The 27,775-nt window shown below is 24.0% G+C and overlaps 4 protein-coding genes across 6 annotated transcripts; all 4 read right to left on the bottom strand.

Annotated features, from left to right (window-relative positions):
- Window positions 1-61: 61 nt before the first annotated feature.
- On the bottom strand, window positions 62-15,024 carry LOC122505183. 2 transcript variants are annotated; one of them, XM_043616664.1, is made up of 4 exons: window positions 14,858-15,024; window positions 7,177-8,052; window positions 2,784-2,945; window positions 62-2,329 (listed from the first exon to the last, which is right to left on the bottom strand). In XM_043616664.1, the coding sequence occupies exons 2-4, from the start codon at window positions 7,658-7,660 to the stop codon at window positions 762-764; spliced, it is 2,214 nt and encodes a 737-aa protein (XP_043472599.1). In that variant the 5' UTR covers window positions 7,661-8,052; window positions 14,858-15,024; the 3' UTR covers window positions 62-761. The 2 variants fall into 2 exon arrangements, with proteins under 2 accessions (XP_043472599.1, XP_043472600.1); XM_043616665.1 differs by lacking the exons at window positions 7,177-8,052; window positions 14,858-15,024 and adding an exon at window positions 4,462-4,660.
- Window positions 15,025-21,012: 5,988 nt separating this feature from the next.
- LOC122505182 lies at window positions 21,013-22,946 on the bottom strand. The gene is made up of 2 exons (XM_043616663.1): window positions 22,822-22,946; window positions 21,013-22,230 (listed from the first exon to the last, which is right to left on the bottom strand). The coding sequence occupies exon 2, from the start codon at window positions 22,196-22,198 to the stop codon at window positions 21,143-21,145; it is 1,056 nt and encodes a 351-aa protein (XP_043472598.1). The 5' UTR covers window positions 22,199-22,230; window positions 22,822-22,946; the 3' UTR covers window positions 21,013-21,142.
- Window positions 22,947-23,654: 708 nt separating this feature from the next.
- LOC122505219 (BTB/POZ and MATH domain-containing protein 2-like) lies at window positions 23,655-25,239 on the bottom strand. Of its 2 annotated transcripts, none has more exons than XM_043616709.1 (2): window positions 25,084-25,239; window positions 23,655-24,832 (listed from the first exon to the last, which is right to left on the bottom strand). In XM_043616709.1, exon 2 carries the CDS (start codon window positions 24,827-24,829, stop codon window positions 23,882-23,884), a length of 948 nt encoding a protein of 315 aa, XP_043472644.1. In that variant the 5' UTR covers window positions 24,830-24,832; window positions 25,084-25,239; the 3' UTR covers window positions 23,655-23,881. The 2 variants fall into 2 exon arrangements, with proteins under 2 accessions (XP_043472644.1, XP_043472643.1); XM_043616708.1 differs by having other exon boundaries at window positions 23,655-24,875; window positions 25,084-25,238.
- Window positions 25,240-25,905: 666 nt separating this feature from the next.
- On the bottom strand, window positions 25,906-27,740 carry LOC122505231. The gene is made up of 2 exons (XM_043616723.1): window positions 27,596-27,740; window positions 25,906-27,179 (listed from the first exon to the last, which is right to left on the bottom strand). The coding sequence occupies exon 2, from the start codon at window positions 27,125-27,127 to the stop codon at window positions 26,138-26,140; it is 990 nt and encodes a 329-aa protein (XP_043472658.1). The 5' UTR covers window positions 27,128-27,179; window positions 27,596-27,740; the 3' UTR covers window positions 25,906-26,137.
- Between the last annotated feature and the right edge of the window lie 35 nt (window positions 27,741-27,775).

Here is a 27,775-nt window from a genome sequence, read left to right as displayed (position 1 = left end):
TTCTTTTCAAATCCAGAGTAATTACTTTACCTTATGTAAAAAAAATAAATAAACTAACAAATATTTTATAGAACTTTATTCACTTTTGTTGCACGTGTACAAATGTAACAGTTCTCTCTCAGTACACGTTAAACATTAACATCAATTCCGGTGGGTTTAATAAGCTAATCACAAATTTAATCTTAAAAACAAATTATTAGCTTTCAAAGTTATTATTTTTTGTTTTACTTTTTTTATTAGTGGCAAATGAGATACACGCAATCATTCGTACTGCGTATTTATTTCTTTCTCTCTTTCTTTACAGCATCGAAATTTTCATAAAAATTTATTAAAGATTTACTTGATACTTGCAATGTTTAGTCAAAATTGTGTAAAATTATTACTTCTGTGTAAATATCTCCTTAGATATTATTGGTGCTTACAATGGGACAGTTCCTGCTATAATTTGTTATGTTATTTGTTAATTATTTATAGTTGTTACAATTTATTATTAACTTGTTATTACAAATCTATTATTTGTTAATAATGTGAAAATAATAATTATTACTAAATTTATTAATATTATTATTATTCTACATATTATTATTGGTTACGATGACATAACACAAGGGACACAAGAAAATATTTAAAATCCCTTGATAATGCGCTGGAGCGCAGTCCAATTTTGAGGGTATAGAAAATAAGAAGAAATTTTCGAGATTAAACAGAATAGAAAAATTCCAAAGAATTTCAAAGTGGAAATATGGAAAATTTTAATTCTTTTATTCTATTTCGGTCTTTTTGTCAGAAGTGTAAGATTCGAAAAAAAATTCGGACAATAGTATACTTTCAATATAATCATCAATGCAAGTAGCCCAAGTATGACAGCCATGACATCGATAGCACCAACTACCTTTAAATTCTCTACCATTTGAAGTTAAATTACCAGAATATTTAACCTCATAGAAAAGTGAAGCAGCTGGTATAGGATTTAGTGTATTATAGTCGAAGGAATGATCCGAAATAAAGCAACTCTTAACTACAATAACGCTATTCTTTCCTAGCTTATCATTCGGTACAATAATCCACAAATTTGAACTAATAGCCCCTTTTAAATACAACGCACCACCAAAAATGGTAATTTTATATTTAACCCTATCTAAAAATTTAAAATCACCAGATTCTATGGTTTCTAGTCTTGAATCAATGTCACTTTTTGTGATTCTACACTTATTGGGATAGTTGAAACAATCAACAGCACCTCCATGTGGATCCATTAGAACAGCAAGATTATTTTTAGTTTTGGATAACATTAAATTAGCTGCAGTGAGAAAATCATTTTCTAAAACATCATTATGAAAATAACCATTATTAAAGAAAGGATGGAGTTTTTCCTGATAGTACTCATTCTCCTTGACTTTACTAGAGAGTTCATTGCGAATGTTTATCACTTCTTGAGTGACTAGAGAATCAGAAGACAAACCTATGTACTCGATTGGATTGTACTGAGTGAAAGCAATGCCCAAAGGTGTCAAACCAGTATTGGTTTGAAATGAAAATTGTTTCGTGAATTCATCTCGTGCGTAATCTAACAAACCGCTTGCTGCACTTATGCAATTAGTCATTGTCAAGAGACTGCATGTTAACGCATAGTACTGACCCTCATTGTCTTTGTTTAATATCTTTGAAAGTTGACTAGGTTCGCCGCCCATTTGAAATGCTTGGATTATAACCGAACCGGTAATTTTATGCTTGCTGGCAATGGCTTCTATACTTCCCGCCGCGCTTGCAATGTTTCCAAATTTAGCACTAATTCTCGCTTCAAATTTCTGCTTTGCATTGGAACTGGTGAATCTGATGTTTAGTCCCATTGTTAGAAGTGCACCCTGTTGATAGGAAGTGATGTAATGATCGCCGCACACTAATCCAAAGAATTTATTTTTACCGTCTTTGTAAATATCTTTACCGGATTCGGTCAGTGCATTGGTACCGTAACCAGCGAGTTGGACTGCGACATTATTCGTACTGTACTCGAAATAGTTGAGCGATGTTGAGTAATCTTTGTCTTGAATGGATCTCATGTAATTTGCTTTTGCTTCTGCTGAGAACATTGCGTATTTTCCACTCGCACTTATAGATATTCCGAGTTTGCTTTCTAATTCTGAATATGTTAATGCTGTATTCAATTGAATGTATGTTTGTTGATCAGTCGTAGATGATATGGTTGCGTTGTAGCACAATTGAGCTACTATCTGTTGCATATCTGATGAATATCCACCACCAGCTACGATATTACCCCTGGATTGTCGATATTGACCCATTTCTTCTGTTGCAGTTACTTCTCCTTTTTCTGTAAAAATAATAACCATGTTGTAAGACTATGAGTCATGACCAATACAAAATATTCTGCACTAGAACTGTGAAGAGTGAGTGGGGAATATTTCGATGATTATAATAAATTCGACGTTGTACAAATAGCGTTCTCTTAATGACTGTATAATTATCAAGACGTGTCCCGTACTAAATATAAATCGGTGACTAGAATATTTTTGTTGAAAGAAACCCGGTAAGAAGAGGTTGATTAAAACAAATTAAAATGTTTACACAAAATTTCAAAAATGACATTATGCAGTCATTTTAATGCATTTTATTGCCTTTTCGTTAAAATGAATTAAAGTGTCAGCAATATTTAAGTCATAAATGGAATTCTAATGATTACAAATTTTATGGTATTAAACAGAATTAAATTGTTTTCAATTCGTAATTTCTGGTTATCTTTAGGAATAATTTCTGTTTGTTCCTACCGTTTAGTTTACTAATTCCTGATGAATTTCCAGAACTGCCTTCATTGTAGACTGGAGAATCTGCGGAATTTTGTCCAAGTTTGGTAGAATTGTTGTCGATATTGTTGCCCACCTGGGATGCTCCAGACTCAAGGTTGAATTGTCCGTCCGTTGCGTCATAAGCTTTTAGAGAAGAAAAAACAACATTAAAAGTTTTTCAGGGAAAAGTCAGGGAAAGTAGAACTGGTCAGGGATATCAGGGAAATGTCAGATATTTTTATTAATAGTATTGGAAAAAATTAAATTTTTTAAATTCATAAGAAAATTCTGAATTTTTGTATCTATTTTGATTGGGGGTCGTTCATAAACTACGTCACACTCCATTCCTAATGAAAAATCTTCAATGTTGACAGTAATTTCTTCTTCAATAACTTATTAATTCTTAAAGAAATATAAAATTATTATACTTAGAAATTATTTATTTAATGACTTTATTTATATATTTGAAAATTAATTCAATTTTATAAGTTGCATTCGTATAATTTCTACAAATAGGTGAACTTCAAAATGTTTTAATATGCAATTTTAGAAAATTTCAATTTTTAATGAATTTAGTCAAAAATTTTAAAGAACTTAGATTTTTAAAAATTTTAATAATGTATAAATTCTTCTGAAATTATAGTTAAATTTTGTAATATATATGTGACAGGGAAAATTAAAAATTATTATAAAAAATAATGGATGAATAAGAAGAAACTTAGTTGAAAACACTAAAAAATTATGTATTTTGGAGAAAAAAAAATCTAATAAAAGTGTACGCAAATATTTAATTATTTTCTTATAAATACCTAATAAAAATTTTAAAGGAAATCAATTAATTTTCAAATTTTTTACAAACTTCGCAATAATTCAATATTACTTTTACAAATAATAAATTTTTTAACAGGAATTCAATTATCTTCATAAATAATAAAATTTCAATTATTTTTGAAAATTTTGATAAAATTCTCCAAAATTCAATTATTTTTAAAAATTTTAATAATCTTCTTGTCAAAATTTCAATCATTTTCAAAAATTTTCCTCATTTCAATGATTTTCAATATCTACTATTTCAATAAAATTTTCCAAAAAAAAATTCAATTATCTATTAAAAATTTTGTTTAAAAATAATAATTTCAGTTAAAATTTTACATAATAATTTGAAAAAACTTGAAATTAAAACTTTGAAAATTTTAATGTTTCATACTTTTTTTAACTAATAATAAAACTCATCATAGAAAATCAATTATTTTAAATACAATTTTAATTCAATTCTTTGAAAAATAATTATTCTTAAAAATTTTATTAAAATTCGTCAAAAGTATTCAATTATTTGAAAATTTGTTGATAAAATTATTTATTTTCGTATTTAAATAACTGAATTCTCTCGTTGAATTTTCTTAACAAAAATTGATTTAAAAATAAATTTTAGATAATAATTGAATATTAAAATCATTATAGTGTGAATTTTTAGAGATAATTGAGTTTCGAGAAGGTTTCAATTTTAAATCTTTGAAAATTAAAATTTTTCGTTCTTTTAACTATAATAATTCTGTCGAATTAATTTCAAGGCGATCTAAAATTGAAATTTTTGCCCGCAATGTGGATTCCATGTAAAAATTTTTAACAAATAATATTGTATAAATTTAAAAATTATTACCATTAGTGCTAATAGAGACGTAAATCAGAACAAAAATGAAATTAACTATTAAATTCATTTTTAATACAAAAACTTAATGCGTGTACTGAAACTAGTATACAACATTAATACTCGAAGCAAAAGTTTTTCAAGAAGACTCGAAGACAAATTTTTCAAAATTTCAAATGAGAATGCTTTTAATATCAAAATTTTAAATTCTTAATTCTAGGTCCAAATATTTATAGAGACAAATTTTGATGGGTGGGGATAAATTTATGAACTTTTCCCCTCCATCCGGTATTTTATATGTACCTATTATTTGTGTAACAAATCAAATAGCAGTGGAGTAGAAATCGGGGGGGCAAGGGGGGCGGTTGCCCCCCTTATTTTAAACAATATTGCATAGGAATATAAAATTTTTTCTATTTATCAATCAAAAGTTAGGAAAGTTTTAAAAAGACTGTTACGTTACGAAAGTTGAAAATTATTAAAATAATTATCGAAAATAATTCATTCCTACACGGCTATTCATTTTTTTTAACACGAGTTTTGATAAATTTTTATTTGTTTTCATGTACATACATAGACATAATTCTTGAAATCTAATCTCGTTTGGCAATATACATATTTAGTGCGTACATTTATAGATTTGACAAAAAAATTACACGTGTTTGGAAATGTAAAACTTATTTTTTCGCATTATTAATAAACTAAGAAAAATAATTTATATTTGTATCATATTTTTAACTGTATCGCTATTTTTATTTTTAAAGTAAAAGCAGATATTTGTTCACGAATAATCGTGCAATAGGTATATATAATATTTATAACTAAACTTTGAGTCAAATTTTACAATTCAAATTTTACAAGCTAAGCGATAGATGAAAGAATATGGGGCATTTTCAGTAAAAGTTTCACTCAAAAATTTTTTTGTATTAAAACAATTTTTTTCGAATTCTATATGAAAAATAAGTAAATACGTGTTTTTTTATTTTTTTATTTGATCAAAATTATAAAAGTTATGATTTTTTTAAATTTAACATCTTCGGAAGCAAAGGATTTTTGAAACACTTTTAACTCCGTTATACCAAAAGATAAAAAATAATGTAATATATGAAAATGACTTGTTTTTTCTTGAATATTTCAAATATGAAATAAAAAATTACTTTAATAAATCAAAAACATTAAATAAATTGAAATTTCGTCTAAAATGTGATTTTTCTCAAAAGCGAAGTAATTGATTTTCGATTTTTTTCTTCCATTACAACCACTGATAAATATAGAAATTTTTCTCACTTATACCAAAGTGGTGTTCTATAGGGTTCAAATTATATTTAAAATTATATCAGTCGTTGCACAGATTTTACAGAAGGAAATTGAGAAATTAACCACAAAACATTCGTTTTCTTTTGTTTTTGAAGGTTAAATTTTGAGAAAGTGTAAAAATTGAATAAAACTCTGTGCAACGACTGATATAATTTTAAATATAATTTGAACCCTAAAGAACACCACTTTGGTATAAGTGAGAAAAATTTCTATATTTATCAGTGGTTGTAATGGAAGAAAAAAATCGAAAATCAATCACTTCGCTTTTGAGGAAAGTCACATTTTAGACGAAATTTCAATTTATTTAATGTTTTCGCTTTATTAAAGTTATTTTTTATTACATATTTGAAATATTCAAGAAAAAACAAGTCATTTTCATATATTACATTATTTTTTATCTTTTGGTATAACGGAGTTAAAAGTGTTTCAAAAATCCTTTGCTTCCGAAGATGTTAAATTTAAAAAAATCATAACTTTTATAATTTTGATCAAATAAAAAAATAAAAAAACACGTATTTACTTATTTTTCATATAGAATTCGAAAAAAATTGTTTTAATACGAAAAAATTTTTGAGTGAAACTGTTACTGAAAATGCCCCATATAATGAAATGAAACGTAAAGAAGAAGATAACTATAATAAGTAATTAATTGTTCTTCAGTTTTGGAAAATGTAGTATTCTTTATACTTTTCATTATTAAAATTTCACTATTTTTAAGAACTGCTTCTTAAATATAGATTTAAGTAATGGAAATCGAGTTTAATATTATTATTATTATAAATATAAAAATAGATGCTTTTGTTCAGGTTGTTAACATTGTGACTCTACTGTTATGCAAATGGTATTTGTTTAAATTTCATTAACTATTCTAACTTTTAACCAATTTCAAAGTCACAGTTTATTTCCATTTCTAGGAAATAGAATATGAATAATTTCTTTAATCGTTAATGTAAAAATAATTACTTTTCACTTCGCAGAACATAGCAATCTGATGATGTTTCAATTATATTTACTTTTTGTTTTTGTTTAACTTACTTAAATATTTTAAACTTAAACACGTGTAAATGATAGGTATATTTTTCTGGTGTAAAATTTAAAATTTTAAACTTGAAGCGAAAAGTATTTTTTAAAGAACTTTTAGATTATTTTAACAAACTTAAAACAAGTTTAAATGATGTAAGTATTTTTCTGGTGTAAAATTTTTAATTTTAAACATGAAGCGAAAAGTATTTTTTAAATAACTTTTAGATTACTGGAATTAATCACTTAACAATAGAGTGTAACGAACATCTTTAAAAAATTCTACCATTTCTTCTTTATACTCGGATCCAGCAAATAAAATGACATCCATAATTTCACTGATATCCTTTGCTATTTTAAACAGTTTCTTTAAGCAAATTTTTCTTAAACCTTCTAATTGATACATGTGTGCTGCTTTAAAAAGTTCTTTTAAAGTTTCTTGAGATAATTCATCTTCCTGGATTTCATTATCGGAGTACATGTAGTTTATCATTAGATCGACGACATCTGCTTGAAAATTGTTAATCTCGATTTGATTTGTTTGTGATTCCTTCATTGGAGTTTCGAACATTTTTTGAAAAACAGGTGACGAATGTGCAAGAACTGCTCTGTGGACCAAATACTCTTTATCTTGACAAATAATTTTGAAATCCGTGAATAATTTCTCTTTGTAAATGGAAACGATTTTTGTTGGCGGTTCTGATTTTGTAACATCAAGTGTAACAGATGAAGCATTTTTAATTTCTATTTTGCAGTAAATGTGTAAATTATTATTAATTAATTTGTTTGGAAGAACAGAATATCCATTTCCATTATACTGTGATGACGAGGTATTAAGAACTTGATGTTTTTTTTTTGAAGAAAGTGCTGACATTTATGAGAAGTGGGTGGTATTTCAATTGTTTCGGACAAATCAACTTTATACTGAGAATTCATATAGTAAATCGTTACTGTATATTGTTGTTTCGATGGTTGCCCTGAAAAACATAATTCTCCAAACACACTATATGAATCAATTTTATTAAATTTGATATCACAGGTTATCTTCGGATTTTCCTGCAATATTGCAGTGGCAGTAAATGTAAAAAACTTGGAAGAAGTCAAATTTTGACTAGGAATTGTTATTAAAAATAACATATGTTTTTTAACATTTTGATCAAAAATTCGTAAAGAATTAGGAAAAATTTCCTCTTCCAGTTTTAAAACATTCATTATCGTCGTCATTATTTTGAAAGAATCTTCTGTTTCTGCTCAAGTGAATAAAACCTATAAAAAAAATTACAGATATTTTAAATTAGTACACCGAATAAAAAATGTGAAAAAATTCTATAATATTAAAATTAATTTAGCTCTATAAGAAAGTTGGTACCCATTAAAATTATATTACACTTTAAAATAATTTTAAAGGGTTCTGAAATAATTTCATTACAAACAAAAATACTGGTCGAGAATGTGATAATCACCAATTACCACAAAGATTAGATTTTTATTTATCCCAGATTTTTCTCTATTTCATCTATTTCCCTGACTCTGAAGAATATTTTAATTCACTCTAAATTACTTATAAAAAAATGTTTATAACACACATTTATTTTTGAGTATCTTTAAGGTAGTAGTCGCGCTGCTGGCTCTGGCCAAAAATTTACCGGGTCGCTTACTAGAGTGGGGCAGTGAGAGTGAGAGAGACAGTTTAACTCCCTACTCTATTCGTTCGTATGAAAATTCGTATAATTTAGTTATTTTTTTAACTTTCTGTCAATATATTTATAGTTTGGTGCCGTCAAAAAATGTCATGTTTTTTCTATTCATTTGTTTCATCTAATCGAATACTTTGGTAGTTTTATTTCAAAATCTGACGATTAGTTATCATATAAATAATTATTAAACAAAATTAATACATGCATTGGGTGCTCCCTCCATGCAAAATGTATGAACTTTGAATTCATTTTTTGAAGCTTTGAAACGGTCAAAATTAATGAAATTGGTCTCATTCTGTAGATAAATACTTCAGGAATAAGTATGCAAAATTTGAAAAAAATCTGACGAAAACCATTTTACGCGACTAATACCTTAATTGTAAAATTATTATTCGAAACATAATTATTTTTATATATAAGAAGAATTGAGATTTTTAAAAATTTCCAATTTCAAACTATTAAAAATTCATTAATTTATCAAAATTGCTTCCTATTATTTATTTATCATTTCAATTAATTTATTTTCTAGAATTTTGAACTAAAATTTTTCTCTAAATCAATTATTTTCAAATAATTCAAAGAAAGTTGTTTGCGAATTAAATTATTATTAATTATATTAAAAAGTAAGTCTAAAATTTACTTGTTTTCAATTTAATATACAAAACTTGTGATTATTCGAAAAATTTTTAATTAAATCTATTTTTTTATAATTTAAATAATTTCAAAAAAAAATTCTAATAAAAGATTTTCAGAAAACTAACTTTAGAATTTTTAATTAAAATGATTTTAAATTCAAATTTTCTATAAAATTTCCACTTGAAAGAAATCTTTTGAAATGCAATTATTTATTAAAAGTTGTAAATGCAATATTCTAATAAAATTCAATCATCAATTTTTCAAAAAATTTTCAACTACAAGATGTTTTTACAATAAAAAAAATAATGACTTCGTTTCCTTATAGAAAAAAAACATGTAAATATGTCCAAAAATCGAATTTGAAAAATGGTGGTCAATGGTGGTTAAAGAAAAGTTTAAAAAAAATTTGAAAATATGATATTTTCCATAATTTCTAGTTTTTAAAATACAAATAATTTTTTAAATTTCCGATTGAATTAGGTTCAAAAATAGGTCAATCGAAGCGTTTTTCAATGCTCTACAAATTGGTTATGCGACTTTTAAAGTTACTCCTACATTTAGTAACAACACAGTTTCAAAAAAGTCTTATTTTTCAAAATTTTAGTTTTTTAAAAAGTTAATACCTCAGGCTCTACAAACTTATAGAAAAACATTCATAGATTTCCTAACATTTTTTAAAAGTTATTGAAAAAAACGGATTTTTTTCTTATACTTTTAAAAAACAAAAAAAATAGTTAATTTCTCTTAATCTGGCTCAAAATACTCTCATTTTATCTTCACAAGGGACCTAAAATTAAAAAAATTCATCCCTAGTGCTCTTCATAGTTCACAATTTTCTTTTGAAATTTTCTGCAAAAATAAAAGAGTTTTTTCGAATTTTCTCTTTCGTGTTGTAATATTTATTTAAAAATTTAATATAATCAAATTAGTTTTTTAAAATTAAAACTTCATTTTTAATTTTAAAAATCGAGAGTGTTAATTTTCTTGCGTAGTAATTTTAAGAGTGTTTTCTTCGTAACATCCATCGTCATGTGAAATAAATAGTCTGAATATATTGCAAAATATCGTAGTTTTAATAACAGTTATTAAACGTACATTTTTTTTTACAAGAATAGATTGAAGAAATTATACAGATTGAAAAATGATGCGCTAGAATATTTTGTTTGTTTAAAATTTAAAGTTTAAGTGAAATAAAATTTATAAAGTACAAACATTTTTTAAAATAATTTAAATGAAACTTTTTAAAATAACATTTAATGTAACGTAGTTTTTTCTTTAAAATAAATTTAAATGTAGGTTCATCTTTAAAACAAAACTTAATCGTTGCTTTTAGTTTAAAATACACTTGAACGTAGTTTTTTTTCTTTAAAATAAATTTAAATGTAGCTTTATTTTTAAAACAACATTTTTTTTGAAAAAACAATCTTTGTTTTTTCTTTAAAAAATAAACTTGAACGTAATTTTTACTTTGAAATAAACTTAAACGTAGCATATTCTTTAAACAAACATAAAGGTTTCTCCTTTAAAATAAATACTTGAACGTAATTTTGTCTTTAAAATAAATTTAAACCTAGTTTCCTCTTGAAAATGAAAGAAGTTTTTTCTTTAAAATTCACGAAGGTTGATATGTTTTATACGTTCAATCAAATCTTCTTTAAACTCAGCTCCAATGAAGATACTGATATTTACAACGTCACTGATATCTTTGATAAATTTGCATATTTCCCTCAAGCATAGCTTTTTTAAATCCTCTAGTTGATACATATTTGCAGCTTCCATAAGTTGTTTCAATGTTTCAAGAGATAAATCATTCTTAATTTCTTCGGAGTACATGTAATGTAGCATTAATTCAACGACGGGTGGACTGAAATCTTTAATTTCGGCTTTGTTCTCTTTACTCTCTCTCATTGGGATATCAAACATGGCACGAAAAACAGGAGATGATTGCGAAAGAACAGCTTTATGAATCAAGAACTCTTGATCCTGGCAAATGATCTTGAAATCAGTGAATTCTTTTTCTTTATAAATAGAATCTAATTTCGTGGGTGTTTCCTTTTCTGAAATCTTTAGATTTTCAGTTATTTTGCAGAATATATGCATATTATTACCGATGCGTTTGGAAGGTGCAATAACGTATGCACCTTCAGAATATATGTTATATAACCAGTTAGTGGATTAAAATAATGAGAACACTTATGTTTAAGGGTTGGCACATCAATTGTTTCTGAAGATTCAATTTTATATTGAGAATCCATGTAGTACAGAGTTACTGCATATTGCTTATTTGTTAAATTATTTAAAAAGTATATTTCCCCCTGGAAAGAATAGTTAGTTTTCCTAAAATTGATATTACAGGTTATCAATGGATTTTCCTGTAAAACTGCGGTGGTTTTATATTCACTGGAATTCTGCACAGTTGCCGTTGGAATTGATATTAAAAATAGAAAATATTCTCCAACTTGTGGATCAAAAATAAACGGAGATTTAGTGGTGATTTCTTTTTCCACTTTTATAATATTAATCAGTGATGCCATGATTTTCAAAAAGAATCTTATAATCTTTTGCCAATTAACAACTCCTGCAAAAAAAATTATAAAAATGCCTTAAACTCATAAAAGACTTAAATAAATATTTTATATACGAGGATATTCATAAAATTATGAGAAATAATTCATACAATTCTATGGATCCTCATACTTTTTCAATATTTAAAATAATTGTAAACACAAAATAAAAATTAATATTATACTCGAAAACTGAGAAAACAGGAAAATTTTAAGAAATTCTATAACAGGGTTACCACGCTTTTTCTCATTTCAAAATTCCCTGCGACATTTCCAGGTTTTACAGATTAAAAAACGGAATTTTTCCGCAGGTTTTTAAAACTACATTATTGTTAACAACCAAAATTTAATTTTTGTTTTTCCTGACTTCCCCTTCAACTCCAGACAAAATTCTTACTTATATTCTCCTTGACTAGAAAAATATTCTCATTTAGTTTAAAAATTATTATTCAGAAAAATGTTCTATTGCTTATTATATAGTTATTTTTTAAATAAATATTTAACCATTATTATTTTTTCATAGGAATTAAAATTCTTCAACACATTCAAATTCAATTATTTTTAAAAATAAATGAATTCCCAAGAAGAATTTTAGAATTTATGAAAATAATTGAATTCTTGGGAAAAAATTTATTGAAATTTCTAAAAATTATTGAATTTCTGACAAGAATTTTATTATTTATGAAAATAATTGAATTCTTGGGCAGAAACTTATTAAAATTTCTAAAAATAATTGAATTTTTGGGAAGAAATTTATTAACAAGAATTTTATTGTTTACGAAAATATTTGAATTCTTAGGAAGAAATTTATTAAAATTTCTAAAAATAATTGAATTCTTGGGAAGAATTTTATTATTTATGAAAATAATTGAATTCCTGGGAAGAAATTTATTAAAATAATTGAATTTCTGACAAAAATTTTATTATTTGCGAAAATAATTAAATTCTTGGGAAGAAATTGTATAAAATTTCTAAAACTAATTGATTTCCTGACAAGAATTTTATTGATTTATGAAAATAATTGAATTCTTGGGAGAAAATTTATTAAAATTTCTAAAAATAATTGAATTTTTGGAAAGAAATTTATTAAAATAATTGAATTTCTGACAAGAATATTATTATTTACGAAAATGATTGAATTTTTAGAAACAAATTTATTTAAGTTTTTAAAAATAAATTAATTTCTAAGAAGAATTTTATGATTTATGAAAATAATTGAATTCTTAGGAAGAAATTTATTAAAATTTCTGAAAATAATTGAATTCCTGACAAGAATTTTATTATTTATGAATTTTTAAGAAGAAGTTTATTAAAATTTGTTTAAATAATTGAATTCTTGTGAAGATTTATCTTTATTTGTGAAAATAACTGAATTTTTTTGGAAGAATTTTATTATTTTTGAAAATTATTGAATTCTTGTGAAGAAATATATTAACATTTCTAAAATTAATTGAATTTTTACAAAGAATTTTATTAAAATTTTTTTAAACAATTTAATTCTCAATTTTTTGTGACAAATTTTTAATATTTTCAAGAAAAAATTAATTTCTCGTAAAGAATTGTATCAACAAATTTTTAAATAATTAAATTCTGTTCGATGAATTTTAATAAAATTTTTAAAGAATAATTACATTTTTCGAGAAATTTCATTAAAATTGTATTAAAAATAATTGAAATTCTGCAATGAGTTTTATTATTTATGAAAATAATTGAATTTCTGGTAAAAAAATGTTATTCTTCATGAAAATAATTGAATTATTGCGAAGAAATTTATAAACAAAATTTGTAAATAATATAATTCTTGTGAAATTTTTATTATTTAATTAATCCATTCAAAATTGAAATTTTTTAAAATTTTAAATTAAAACATTGTGAAATTTATCTATTTGTGAAAATTGTGAACGCAACTCTTTTAAAATTCAATTAATTTTGAAATATTTAAGTGTTTGGTGAATATTTTTTAATTGTACTTTCTTGATATATTTCGATATAATTCGACCCCAGGAGTACAAAAAAAATTACTGTCTCATAGCCAAAAATATTTGTATATTTCAATTTTTTTAAAATTAAATAATAGATTTCCTCGATGGATATAAAATGAGAGTATTTTCATTCCGATTCATTAAAGTTCAACAACACTTTTTAGGCATTTCTATAATTTTGAAAAAAAAAAATTATTTTTGCCAATAACTTTAAAAAAAACATCTATGACTGGACATCTATATAAATTATAAATATGTTTTTCTTTGTGTAACTTTCAAATAATCGTAAAAAAATGTATAGAGTATTAAAAAACGCATCAATTGACCTATCGCAGAATTTTATTACAACCAAATATTTCAAACTTATTGGTATTTTCAATTTAAATTTATTTTTTACATACTAAATTATTGTAATTTTTGATATTTTTATTTTAAATATATTGTTATTAATTTGTTAATATTTTTATGCAATATAAATACCTATTATATTCTTACTTATTTTTGTTTTATTCAGTTTTATTTTTAGTTTGATTTCTCTGTTCAGAAAATCTCATTTAAATTTCGAAAAAAATTTATTAATTACGTAGGTATGTCTTCTAATTAATTATTATTATAACATTAATTACTTAAATTAATGTTAATTAATTCAATTTAAAAAATTGTGCTACATTAAATTTTCATTTAAAACCACTTGTCTAAATATTTATTTGTTTTACTATTTTCCTAAAATTTTAATAAAAAATACTTTATTTAATTTTCTTCTTCTTATCTTAAATGACTTTAGGCACTGCCACCTGTCAGAACAATTTTTTTAATTTTCCTCTAAAGAAAAATACTTTGGTAACAATTATAGGTTATATTCATTTTTAAAAGAAAAATTATGAGAAGAATCACACCAAATATTCTGATAAATTTGTAATTATATTTAGAGTTTCAGATAATTCAAAAGAAACCTTTTAATTTAGGGGTAAAATTTGATATATTTAAAATAATTTAAAATATACAATTTTAAATCAGTTAAAAAAGTGAATTCTTTCGAAAATGGCGGATACTCTACAGCACGTGAAAAATCATAACGCTTAAAAAAAATTAGATTTGTTTTCGCGACACGGCTTAATTTTATTTTTACAGGATATATTAATTAAATTATAGATTGTTCGTTTGTAAAATTTATGTAGATTATTTTTATTACCTGAAAACTTATATTTTCTGCAAAGTCTCGAATATGTATCTCCTTTTCTCAAATTCTGTCGTGTCGTTCAACGAGGTCGTTCTTTTATGAATAGACGCTAATTTTTTTTCATCTTCTTTTCACTTTCCGTTTTAGTGCAAGGTTGGGCAGTTGGAGTCAGGTTGCTGCACGGTGAAGAGGAGGTGGTGGGGGTTAGAGCTCAAAATGAAAATTGAAAACAGCAATGAATATATAAGTCGAATACACAACTGTCAATTTGAAAGTTCCATTAAGGCCAACGCAGAATCAGAGATGGGTAAAAGTGATTTTCTGGAGGTTTTCTACGTATAATACATAAATTACGTATTATACGTATAATACTGTAGAAAACTAGGTTTTCGACGTTTTCGACATTGTAGCAAAGTCAATCGCAACATAACCTCTTTTTAATATTTACTTTCTGCTCTATTGTTAGTAAATAATTATTAATTAAGAAATAAACTATTTTAATATTATTTAATAATTAAGAACTTTCAGTAGAATTAAATAATATTATATTTTTGTAATAATTTATTCAAAAATTTAATATTTCAAATGTTCTCCTGTTCTCAATTTTGACAAGAAACTTAAAAAATTTATTAAACTAATTATTTGTGGTAATTTAAAAAATATTTTTAAAAATTAATTATTTTGCCACGAGGAATTAAGATTTTCAAAAATTTCAAATTCAATAACATAAGAATATTATTTAAAAACATGAAGAAAGCGATGACTCCGAGTCTTCGACTCGTAGTCATCGCTTTCTTCATGTTTTATATAATAATTAAAAATATCTAATTTGTTATACTGTAACATTCTTCAAAAATTATTTTCATCATTTGGATTATTCATTACTAAAATTTTTAACTTTCTTCTTTAATTTAATTGTTTTTTTTAATAATTTTTGAAAAACTTGTTTCAGAGTTTTCAAATCCTTGTGTTTACAATTTAATTTTACGAAATTTCGATTATATGACATTTTTCAATTAAATATAATGTATTAGAAATTTAAAAATTGAAATAATTAAAAAAAATTCCACTAACATTTTTTTAAAAAAATTAGTTCTACAGAATTCTTAATTAAAAGTATGAAAGGTTTATAAATTTACAAAGATTTTAATTTGAAACTTTTCAAAACTTTTTGAAAATTCAATTATTTCTAAAAATCCACGCATTCAATAATAATATGAAATTTTAACTGAAATACATTTTTAAAGCAATATTTATTAGAAAATTCTACGAGAATTCAATTATTAAATATACAAAAATAAATATTTTATTATATCGAATGTTTCTTAAAATTGAATTTTCATAGAGAATTATATCAATAAATTTTTAAATAATTGAATTCCCTTGACAAATTTTAATAAAATTTTTAAGAATAATTTAATTTTTCGAGAAATTTAATAAAAATTGTATTTAAAAATAATTGAAATTTTGCGCCAAGAATTTTGTTAAAATTTTTGAAAATAATTGAATTTCGGAGAAAAATTTTATTATTTATAGAGATAATTGAAATTTTGACGAGAAATTTTTGTAAATTTTTAAACATAATTAAATTTCTGCGCAGAATTATATTATTTTTGAAAATAATTGAATTCTTGAGACGAATTTTATTAAAATTTCTTTTTAAATAATTGAATTGTTTTGTAAAATTTTATTAAAATAGCGCAGACATTGAAAATAATTGAATTTTGACAAATTTTTGAAATTTGAAATTTCTATGAAGAATTTTATTAAAATCTTTAAAAATAATTGAATTTTTCAGAAATATTTTATTATTTATAAAGATAATTGAAATTTTGACGAGAATTTTTTGTAAATTTTTTAATATAATTGGATTTTGGAGAAGAATTACATTACTTTTGAAAATAATTGAATTCTTGAGACGAATTTGAAAATAATTGAATTTTGACAAATTTTTGAAATTAATTAAATTTCTATAAAGAAATTAAAATAAATTATCTTGAAAAAAATTGAATTTTTACAAAGAATTTTTTTTAAAATTTTTGAAAATAATTGAATTTCTACAAAGAATTTTCTTAAAATTATTTTGAAAAAAAATTGTTGTATAGAATTTGATTAACATTTTTGAAAATAATTGAATTTCTTTGATAAAATTTTAATATAATTTTTAAGAATAATTACATTTTCCGAGGAATTTCATTAAAATTGTATTAAAAATAATTTGAAAGTCAGCAATAAGTTTTAATATTTATGAAAATAATGAAATGTCTGCGTAGAAATTTAATAAAATTTTTTTTTACTAATTGAATTCTTTTGGATGTTTTTTTTTATTAAAGTAGATATTAAAAATCATTGAATTGAGGAAAATTTTTGAAAATTGAAATTTTGACCAGAATTTTATTAAAATTTTAGAAAATAATTGAATTTTGTGATAAGAATTTGACTATTTTTTGAAAATAATTGAATTTTTGCAATAATTTCTAATTGCTTCAAAATTCAATTTGTTTTTAGTGTTTTTAACTAAAATTCTTCTATAAATTAATTGTTATTAAAAATAACAAATCTTCTTTAAGATAATGACGAAGCATTAGTGATGCATTGGGGAAAATTTTCTTCTTCAATTTTGATAAATTAATCATTGTTGCCATTTTGTTTCCACGTTAAAATAAAATATTTATGTATATTGAAATTAATCCAGTTTTGTGTGATGTTAGGCTTTTTTAGAAATAATTTTCCCATTCATAACGAATTTGATTCTGTAAAATCGAGGGTAAGAATTAAAAATTACAAATTACAAAAAAAAATTTTAAAAAAATAAAAAAATTACAAATTGTTAAAATTTATAAATTAAATTTTAAAAAATGTTTGTTAAATTTGTATTTAATAATAATAATAATAATAATAATAATAATAATAATAATAATAATAATAATAACAATAATAATTGACATGCTTACCTCAGGTTCAGATCAGCAAATTTTTTCTATTCTGTTTCCCACAGAAAATTTCACAATAATCCGATAGTTTAACTTAAATTAAAAATTGCCCACTGCATAGAACTCTATTTTCCGTTTACTATTTAAAATTCGAATTCTTCAGTATTCACGTTAGAAAGAAAATAAAATTTCGTTATTATTAAATTTAATAATACACGCGGTTCACAAAACGAAAAACAAAAATATTTCCAACCAAAACAACTGTCATGAATGTAATCAATATTAAATATCATAAAAAAAGAAGGAAAAATCAACTTATTTTAGAATAATAAATACTTTTTTAAAAATCAATATAACTACATAATCTGACATAATTTAAAATCTTTTAAAATTCTTATCAGAAAATTCAATTATTTTCTAAAATTTTTAAAAAATTCTGGGCAAAATTTCAATTTTCAAAAATTTTTCTCAATTCAATGATTTTTAATAATTCTGCTTTAATAAAAAAAAAACCAAAAAAAATTCAATTAGTTAAAAAAAATTTTAATAAAATTCTACGCAAACATTTCGCATTATTTTCATAAAATATTAAAACTCATCGCAGACTTTCAATTATTTTTAATACAATTTTATGGTAATTCCTGAAAAAATGTTATTATTCTTAAAAATTATATTAAAATTTATAAAAGAAATTCAATTATTTTAAAAAGCTTTGCTAAAATTTATTTATTATAGAATTTAAGTATTGTTTTCAATACGCAGTTTTAATTATAAATCTCTTCAAAAAATTCAATTATTTTCAAAAATTTTAATGAAATTCTTTGTAACAATTTTTTTTTAAAAATAATTTTAATAAAATTCTTCATAGAAATTTAATTAATTTCAAAAATTTGTCAAAATTCAATTATTTTCAATGTCTACTATTTCAAAAACATTTTACAAAATAATTCAATTATTTAAAAATAAATTTTAATAAAATTCTTCTCAAGAATTCAATTATTTTTAAAAATAATATAATTCTACGCAAAAATTCAATTATTTTCAAAAATTTTAATAAAATTCTCGTCAAAATTTCAATTATCTTTATAAATGAAAAAAAAATTTCTCCAAAATTCAATTATTTTCATTTTTCAAAAATTTTAATAAAATTCTTGTCAGAATTTTAATTTATTTTAAAATACAATTTTCACAATATTTCTCGAAAAATGAAATTATTCTTAAAAATTTTATGAAAATTTGTCAAGAGAATTCAATTATTTAAAAATTTGTTGATAAAATTCTTTATAATAGAATTTTAAGAAAAATTCAATTATTCCATAATTGAATTCTAGTTGTTGAATTTTTTAATAAAAATTGATTTAATAATGAATTTCAGTTGAAATTTTACATTATAATTGAATATTAAAAGCTTTAGAGTGTGAATTTTAGGAAATAATTAAATTTGGAAAAACTTTCAAATTTTGAAAATCTGAATTTTTTATTTTTAACTAACAATTCTGTGGAATTAATTTTTTTAACAAAGTTCAATTGCAGATTTTTTTTTAAATTATTTCAATTTTTTATTTTCTAAAAACATTTTAAAAATTTGTCAAAATTCAATTATTTTCAATGTCTACTATTTCAAAAAAATTTTACAAAAGAATTCAATTATTTAAAAAGAAATTTTAATAAAATTCATCTCAAGAATTCAATTATTTTCAAAAATAATATAATTCTTCGCGGAAATTCAATTATTTTCAAAAATTTTAATAAAATTCCCGTCAAAATTTCAATTATCTTTATAAATAACAAAATTTTTCTTTGAAATTCAATTATTATAAAAAATTTTAATAAAATTTATGTCAGAATTTCAATATTATTTTTAATACAATTTTCATCAAATTTCTCGAAAAGTGAAATTATTCTTAAAAGTTTTATTAAAATTTATCAAGAGAATTCAATTATTTAGGAATTTATTGATAAAATTCTTCATGAAAATTCAATTGAGGCCTTGGATCCAATAACTCGCCCGACGCTCGAAGGCACGCGCTAATACCAGTCGGGTAGCAGTGAGTGGCCCAGAGGCGCTCACTGCTCACTGACTGGCAGTTGCGCGTTCCTCCGAGCGTCGGGCGAGTTATTGGATCCAAGGCCTCAATTTTAAGAAACATTCAATTATTCAATAAATTATTTATTTACATTTTATTCCTATTTAAATAATTGAATTCTCGTAGAATTTTCTAATAAATATTAATTTATAAAAATGTATTTCAGTTAAAATTTCATATTATAATTGAATATTGAATGCGTGGATTTTTAGAAATAATTGATTTTTCAAAAAAGTTTCAAATTAAAATCTTTGAAATTTTGAACTTTTCCTACTTTTAATTAAAAATTATGTAGAACTAATTTTTTTCAAAAAGTTTAGTGGATTTTTTTAAATTATTTCAAATTTTTAATTTCTAATATTTATTTAATTGAAGAATGTCAGATTGTCAGTGTAATCAAAATTTCGTAAAATTAAATTCTAAACAAAAAAAATTTGAAAACTCTGAAACTTTTTGAAAAATTATTAAAAAAACAATTGATTAAAATTTTAATGAAGAATTTCTTATATGTTATTGAATTTGAAATTTTTGAAAATCTTATTCCTGTGGCAAAATAAATGCAATAGAACATTTTTTTTTTTGCGAGTGAATCAGAATATTCTTTAGAGTGAGAAATTAGAAAATAAAATTCCCATTTTGCAAAATTCTGCGATTTTTATTTCAAATTTATTATATTATTATATAATATTTTTGAAAGTGGATATAACAATTTTTTTAAATCCTATACTACTGTGGACAAGAAAAGTCTTCATATATTATAAAAACAAAAAAAAAAGTAATCGTCATTTGCGATTAAAACTTAGAATTATTACAGGTGTAAGCGTCGAGTTTCATAAATGCACAAAGGTACGTTAACGTTACAATTACTATCACTGGACAATTGAAAAGATTTAATTTTTAATTTTTATAATAATGTTTCAAGATAACTTAGCAAAAAATATTTTTTTTAGTATTTTTTTTATTCACATCTTTTTTTCGATAAACTTTGTAAATAAAACGTAGAAATATTTTTCTTTTAGAAAATTATGTTTAATTTTAATTTTTAAGTATTTTTAATAATTTTAAAGTTTGAATCATACAAACGTTATAAATAAAGAAACTTTTATAACTAACGTTATAAAAAACTTAATAGTTTGTTTTAACAATTATTAATATTAATAGTTTTATTTTAATTATTATTAATATTAATAGTTTTATTTTAATTATTATTAATATTAATAGTCTTTTTTAAATTATTATTAATATTAATAGTTTCATTTTGTAGAAACTTAAGGAAATTATTTATTTACCATAAGAGTGAAACGAATGTCTTTCAAGAAGTTTATCATTTCCTCTTTGTTTTCGGAGCCGGCGAGTAAAATAACGTCGATTACCCCACTGAGATCTTTTGTCGATTCGCAAATCTTTTTTAAACAAAGTTTCCGTAAATTTTCCAATTGATACACATTCGCGACCAAAAACAGTTCTTTTAACGTCTCTTGAGATAATTCTTCATCTATTTTCAATTCATCAGAATACATAAAATGTATCATTTGTTCGATAATATTCGCTTCAAAACTATTGATTTCCACTTGATTCGTTTGAGATTCCTTTAAAGGATTTTCCAGCATTCTCCTAAAAACAGGCGATGAATGTGCAAGAACTGCTTTATGAACCGAAAATTCTTGTCCATTGGAAATAATTTTAAAATCAGTGAATACTTTCTCCTGGAACATTGACACGAATTTTTGGAAACTTTTCGTTTTTCCAGCATTCTGCATTTCTGGAGCATTTTTAATTTCTATTTTGCATAGAATGTGCAAATTGTCGCCAATAAATTTATTTGGAAGATGACTATATGTGACTGGAGTAGCTTGCGCATAAAGGATATTCATTTTTGGACCAAATACAGAATGTGCATAATTTGACTGCACTGGAACTTGATTGGCAATTGGCAATGATTGGTTTGCTTGTAAAACTTTATATGAATTCACAAATGAATGTACAGTATTGCTGATATCGAATGGTACATTAATTGTTTCGGATAAATCAATTTTACGTTCAGAATTTAAATAGTAGAGGGTTACTGCAAATTCCTGATTTCCTGATTGTCTTGAAATCTTTACACCTCCAGTTAAACTGACATTACTAATTTTCTTAAAACTAATAATACAGATTGTCTTTGGACATTCCTGTAGAGTTGCCCTTGTTGTAAATTCACTGGAATTAAGCAATGTTTGCTTAGGAATTGTTATTAAAAATAATAAATTCCCTTTGAAATAGTTCTCAAGTATTATTGAATTATTGGGAAAGACTTCCTTTTCCAGTTCTGAGAAATTAATCATTGTTGCCATTTTTATCTGGGTCTTGATTTACTTTTTTCGCCCTGAAAGTGAAAAAGATTTAAAATTAATAATTATGTGCTTTCGAAATTTAAATAAATAATTTCTAAAAATTATTAAAATAATTATTTACTGATACTATGTGTTTAATATAGGAATAAGTGAAATTGAGTGAAATTTTTAAACGTTTGGAGAGAGTCGGGGTTTTTTTTTCGAATTCGAAATTTAATCAAGACTAAAAATTCATGGAATATTCGAAAAAGTTTTTTTGGGAAAATTTACAGATCACTAATACTTGTAATTATGAAAAAAAAAGTTAATTTTTTACAGCGTCACCCGCGTTGCCTTTTTCACGTAGTGACATAACCTAAAAATTTCAGACATTCGAACACTCGAATGTGACTCGAATACAGCAAACATACTCACAAATAGAAGAAAAGTATAATAAATTTGAAATTTATTTATTTAAAATTTGAAAAATATATTTAGTTTACCTAATATGTAAAATATCGAGAATAAAAGGCCAAATCTACTACTGTAAGAAATCTATCATTGCCACAAATTGTTATTTTATATCAAACAAATTAAAATATTATTTTATTGCAAAAATTGATGTAATATAAATGTCTTATTACCTCAGATTCAGCAAATTTTTATTTTACTGGCAGAAAAAATCTCTAGAATGCTCAAGAATTAGAGCGACAGTGGACAGTCACGAAAGTGAAAAATGTAAAAGTAAATAAACTGAAAGCAGAGTGCGGAACCGTGTGAACGAACGCATGGCTCAGTCGCTCAGTCAGAAATTGCCAGTCACAGTTAAAACATGTAAATAAATAAAAAATCGAATAAATATTTTCTTTTCAATGTTCGCACTTCAAAATAATACCAGTAGAAGCCAATTAAAAATAAAATTGAGTAATAAAATCACGATGTCGTTAACATGTGTAGGTAGAAAGTAATTAACAATTTAAAACATGAAAAAAGTGTTCGTGTACGTAGAATATCATTATACTTACTTACAAAAAAAAAAAATTCAAAGAAATTCTTGAAAATTAAATTTAATTAAAATTTTCAAAAATTCTAACAAAATTCTTCGCTAGAATTCAATTATTTTCCTAAATAATAAAATTCTTCGAAGAAATTCTATTATTATCAAATTTTTTGTTAAAATTCTTTACAACAATTCGATGATTTTTTCAATACATTAATTTAAAAATTGAAAATATTTAAAAAGAAAAATTATTAAAAAAGTTATGAAACGAAAATGCAAACAACTAACTTTATGCTACATAAAAATATTAATTATTTTTAATTATTTTAAACAATTGTTAAAAAAATTATAAAAATTTAGGGGGGAGAAGGAGGGTTAACAAAATCTTACAAACAATAGAAAAAATGATGAACAATAAAAAAAAAATTTTTAAAGTTTTTTTAATGAAATAAAATCCGAATTTTACAAAGTGTTTTAAATCTACACTTTTTACATTTTTATAAAATATTAAGTAGCGCTTGTAAATTATATTTACAATTATACAGGACGTAAGTGTTAAAAATTTAAAATCACAGAATCCTTATAAAACATACATATTTAAAGCATAATTTAAATAAACAAATAATTAAATTTTTTTTAAAAATTTAATTAAAAATTGAAAGATTATGAATTGTGATCCTCGAGGCCTCTGATCTTCATCTCTATCACAATAATTTGGGATGAACATCTTTTAGGCATTTAATCATTTCTTCTTTAAACTCGGACCCAGCAAATAAAATGACATCCACAATTTCACTGATATTTTTTGTACGTTCGCATATTCTTTTCAAACAAAGATTTTCGAGACCCTTTAATTCATACATATCAGCAGCCAAGAAAAGTTTTTTTAATGTTTCTCCAGGTAAATCATTTTGAATTTCCTCCGAGTATATAAAATGAATCAGTTGCTCAATGATATTTGGTTCAAAATTACCGATCATAACTAAATTCTCCTCGGATTCCTTCATTGGAATTTCGAACATTTTTCGAAAAACAGGCGACGAATGTGCAAGAACTGCTTTGTGGACTAAAAATTCCTTATCCTCGCAAACAATCTTGAAATCAGTGAATAATTGTTCCTTATAAATTGATAGAAATTTAGGAGATGTTTCCTGTTTTAAAATTGTATTACTATCATTTCTTACTGCTATTTTACAGTATATAAGTAAATTATTATCAATAAGTTGCAATCCGTGAAAGATATTACTATCTCCCCGTCGAAATCCTAATTGCAAAACTTCGTAAGATGTATTAAAGAAATGAGTACTGACGTTGGTTGAAATGTTCACATCAATGGTTTCTGAAAAGTGAATTTTATGCTGAGAATTTATGTAGTAAAGAGTTACTTCATAATGTTGATTCGCTGATTGTCCTGAAAACTTAATTTCTCCACACAAGTTGAGTTGATTAATTTTCTTAAAATTGATAGTACAAGTTATTCGTGGACTTTCTTGTAAAATTGCAGAGGTAATAAATTCACTGTAATTAATCAAAGTTTCTCGAGAAATTACTATTGGAAGTAGAAAATAATCTTTAACGTGATTAACTTTCATTGAAGACTGAGTTTTAATTTCCTCTTCGACTCTTGAAAAATTGATCAGTGTCGCAGCCATAATCTATAAAAAATGTATCCTCTGATTCTCTCGATGTCAATAAACACTGCAATAAATAATTACATTCGTAAAACTAATAAAGTATGGTAAATATTTTTATGAAGATTTACCAATAATAAATAAATCATGCCAAAAAAGTTATACAATTTGAGGTTAGAATTACTTTTTTCAAAATTTTCTAAGCCTAACGTCTTACTTTATACAATTTAAGCTTATTATTTAAATGGAAAATTAATATAAATAGACTTAATTACCTGCAAACCAAGTGTTCTCACACATATATTTGTGAAATGTCTCAAAAGTTTTTCTTTCAGATGCGATTTCGTCCGTTTAGTTTTAACCGTTGCCTGTTTATAACTGACATTAGCGAAGACGGAAGCGGAAGCTAGTATAAGTCATGTGATCGCCGGAAATCAACAATCTCTAAAATTTAACCGCCAAAATTAAAAGTTAAAGTAAAAAAATTATTTTAAAGATAACAATGATAATAATTGCAATGCGTCGCAAAAATCTTATAGGTTATGTTTGTTATCTTCTTACCTTGAATAAATAAAGGAGAGTCTTTTAATTTTTTAAAAATGAAAAATAATTATTCAATATTTTAAACGTAATCTATAACTTGTTTAAAAAATTTGATATGACTCTAGAGACCTACACTTTGTGCAAAGCGCATAATCGCATAATTTTCAAAAATTGAAAGAAAGTTTAAAATTTTACGTTTTATCATGTTTATGAATAAAATATAATAAATTTAACGTCGCATCAAAACGCATAATTTTTTTTCATCGCACAATTTTTGAATTCTCGCATAATTTTATTATAATAATAATCATTTGATATAATCTGCATAATGAAGAATATTAGTTTAAATTAATTCTTTTTCTCAAAAATTTGAAATTATTCTAATTTTTATGTTTGGAATTTCCACTTTACCTACATTTTATTAATTTGAATTCTAATTTAGTAGAATATTTAATTGTCCGAATTATAATTTGTCAGAATGTCAATTCGATCGATTTTATATTTGCAAGAAATTTAATTTGACCGAATATCAATTTATAAGAAACACTTTTTCGTAGAATTTTAATTTGTTTAATTAAAACTATGTTTTTATATTGGATTTTAAATTAACAATTTTTAATTTAATGAACAAAACTTAGAGTAACTTGTAAGAACAAAATAAGGCAGCTTTAGCTACCACAACTACAACTTAGTTATTTCAAATAGGAACAATTAACACCAACTAACACGTTGGCTATGAGATAGAAAAAAATGTTTATAACAGCGAATTTACATACATCACAGAAATTAATCTTTTAACAATAAAGTGTAGCGAATACTTTTCAAAAACTCCACTATCTCTTCTCTAAATTCGGATCCCAGGAAAAAAATTACATCCACAACTTCACTGATATCTTTTACAGATTTGCATATCTCGTTTAAACAAAGTTTCTTTAAATCTTCTAATTGATACATATGTGCAGCCATATAAAGTTGTTTTAAACTTTCTTGAGATGAATCGTTCTCAATTTCATCGGAGTACATAAAATGAATCATTTGTTTAACAACAGTCGGTTCAAAATTATTGATTTCAACTTTACTTTCCAGACTCTCCTTCATTTGGTTTTCAAACATCGCTCGAAAAACAGAAGATGATTGAGCGAGAATTGCTTTATGAACTGAAAATTCTTCATTCTTGGAAATAATCTTAAAATCAGAGTACATATTATCTTTATACAATGAGACAAATTTTGAAGGTATTGTCCTTTTTAAAACATCCAGTTTTACAGGTAAAACATCTTTAACTACTATTTTGCAATATACGTACACATTATCATTAGAATCGTCGCATACTGCAATACTCGACTTCCTAATATACAAAAAATGAGTCTGAGTATCGCTTACTTTCATTTTTTTAGAAGGTTGAAGTGAATTTGTGAAAAAGTGTGTACACTCGTGAGAAACAGGCGGCAAATCAATTGTTTTTGTGATACCAATACTACACTCAGAGTTTAAGCGGTAAAAAGTTACTGCAAATTCTTGATTTAATGTTTGTCCCGAACATGTTATTTCACCTTCAAAAGTAGTATTAGATACTTTAAAGAATTTTATATCACAAGATAACTTTGGATCTTCCTGTAAAATTGCAGTTGTAGTATATTGTTTGTTGTCAATTACACTGTTCTTAGGAATTGATATTAAGAATAAAAAAGTTTCTTTAACATTTGGGTCGAAAATTAATGAATTCGTGAAGATTTCTTTTTCTAATTTTAAAACATTAATTGCCTTATTCTCCATAATTTTATTAATTTCTAAAGAATCTTTTGTCCTCTGCTTCCAAAGTTAACACCTGAAAGAGATAATTTCATAAGTATATTAAATTAATACCCCCAATAACATATTTCGAATTAACATTTTGAAAGTCCTTTAATAATATAGTTTCAAATGTAGGTTATGTCAACAAATCATATTATAGTAAGTAAGCAGATAAGTTAGGAAGTAAGTCAATGATTCTAATTGGAAATCTCAACTGCAGGCGTTGGACAAAAATTATTTTTAACATTAATTAACAAAGAAATATTCATCTGTAGCGCCCATTTTGCAAGTAATTTTTCCTAGTACAAATTCAGTACAAATATGCAGCAAATTTGTACTGAAATTGCACTGAACTCTCAACAGTACAATTTCAGTCTACGCTTTTGGCAGGCAGGGTTTTCTTTCTCTTTTGAATATTATAATTATGGTTTAATAATTTTTACTACTTACCATACAAATGAATTCCAATATATTTCTCAATTTAACGACCAGCAAATTGTCTGAAATTGTCAAACTAAAGTTGTTCTGCTGTTCAGCTGTTGATCACGAGAACAGCAAGGTTGTGTAGTCACGGTCCAGAATAAGTGTAAGGGTGAATTTACACCTCTCACTCTCGGACGTGAACTACAA

Source organism: Leptopilina heterotoma, unplaced genomic scaffold (genome assembly GCF_015476425.1).
Source record: "Leptopilina heterotoma isolate Lh14 unplaced genomic scaffold, ASM1547642v1 Lhet_350, whole genome shotgun sequence".
Taxonomy (NCBI): Eukaryota; Metazoa; Arthropoda; class Insecta; order Hymenoptera; family Figitidae; genus Leptopilina; species Leptopilina heterotoma.
The sequence above is the reverse complement of the archived record's forward strand: the minus strand, read 5'-3'. Positions and strand labels throughout refer to the sequence as shown.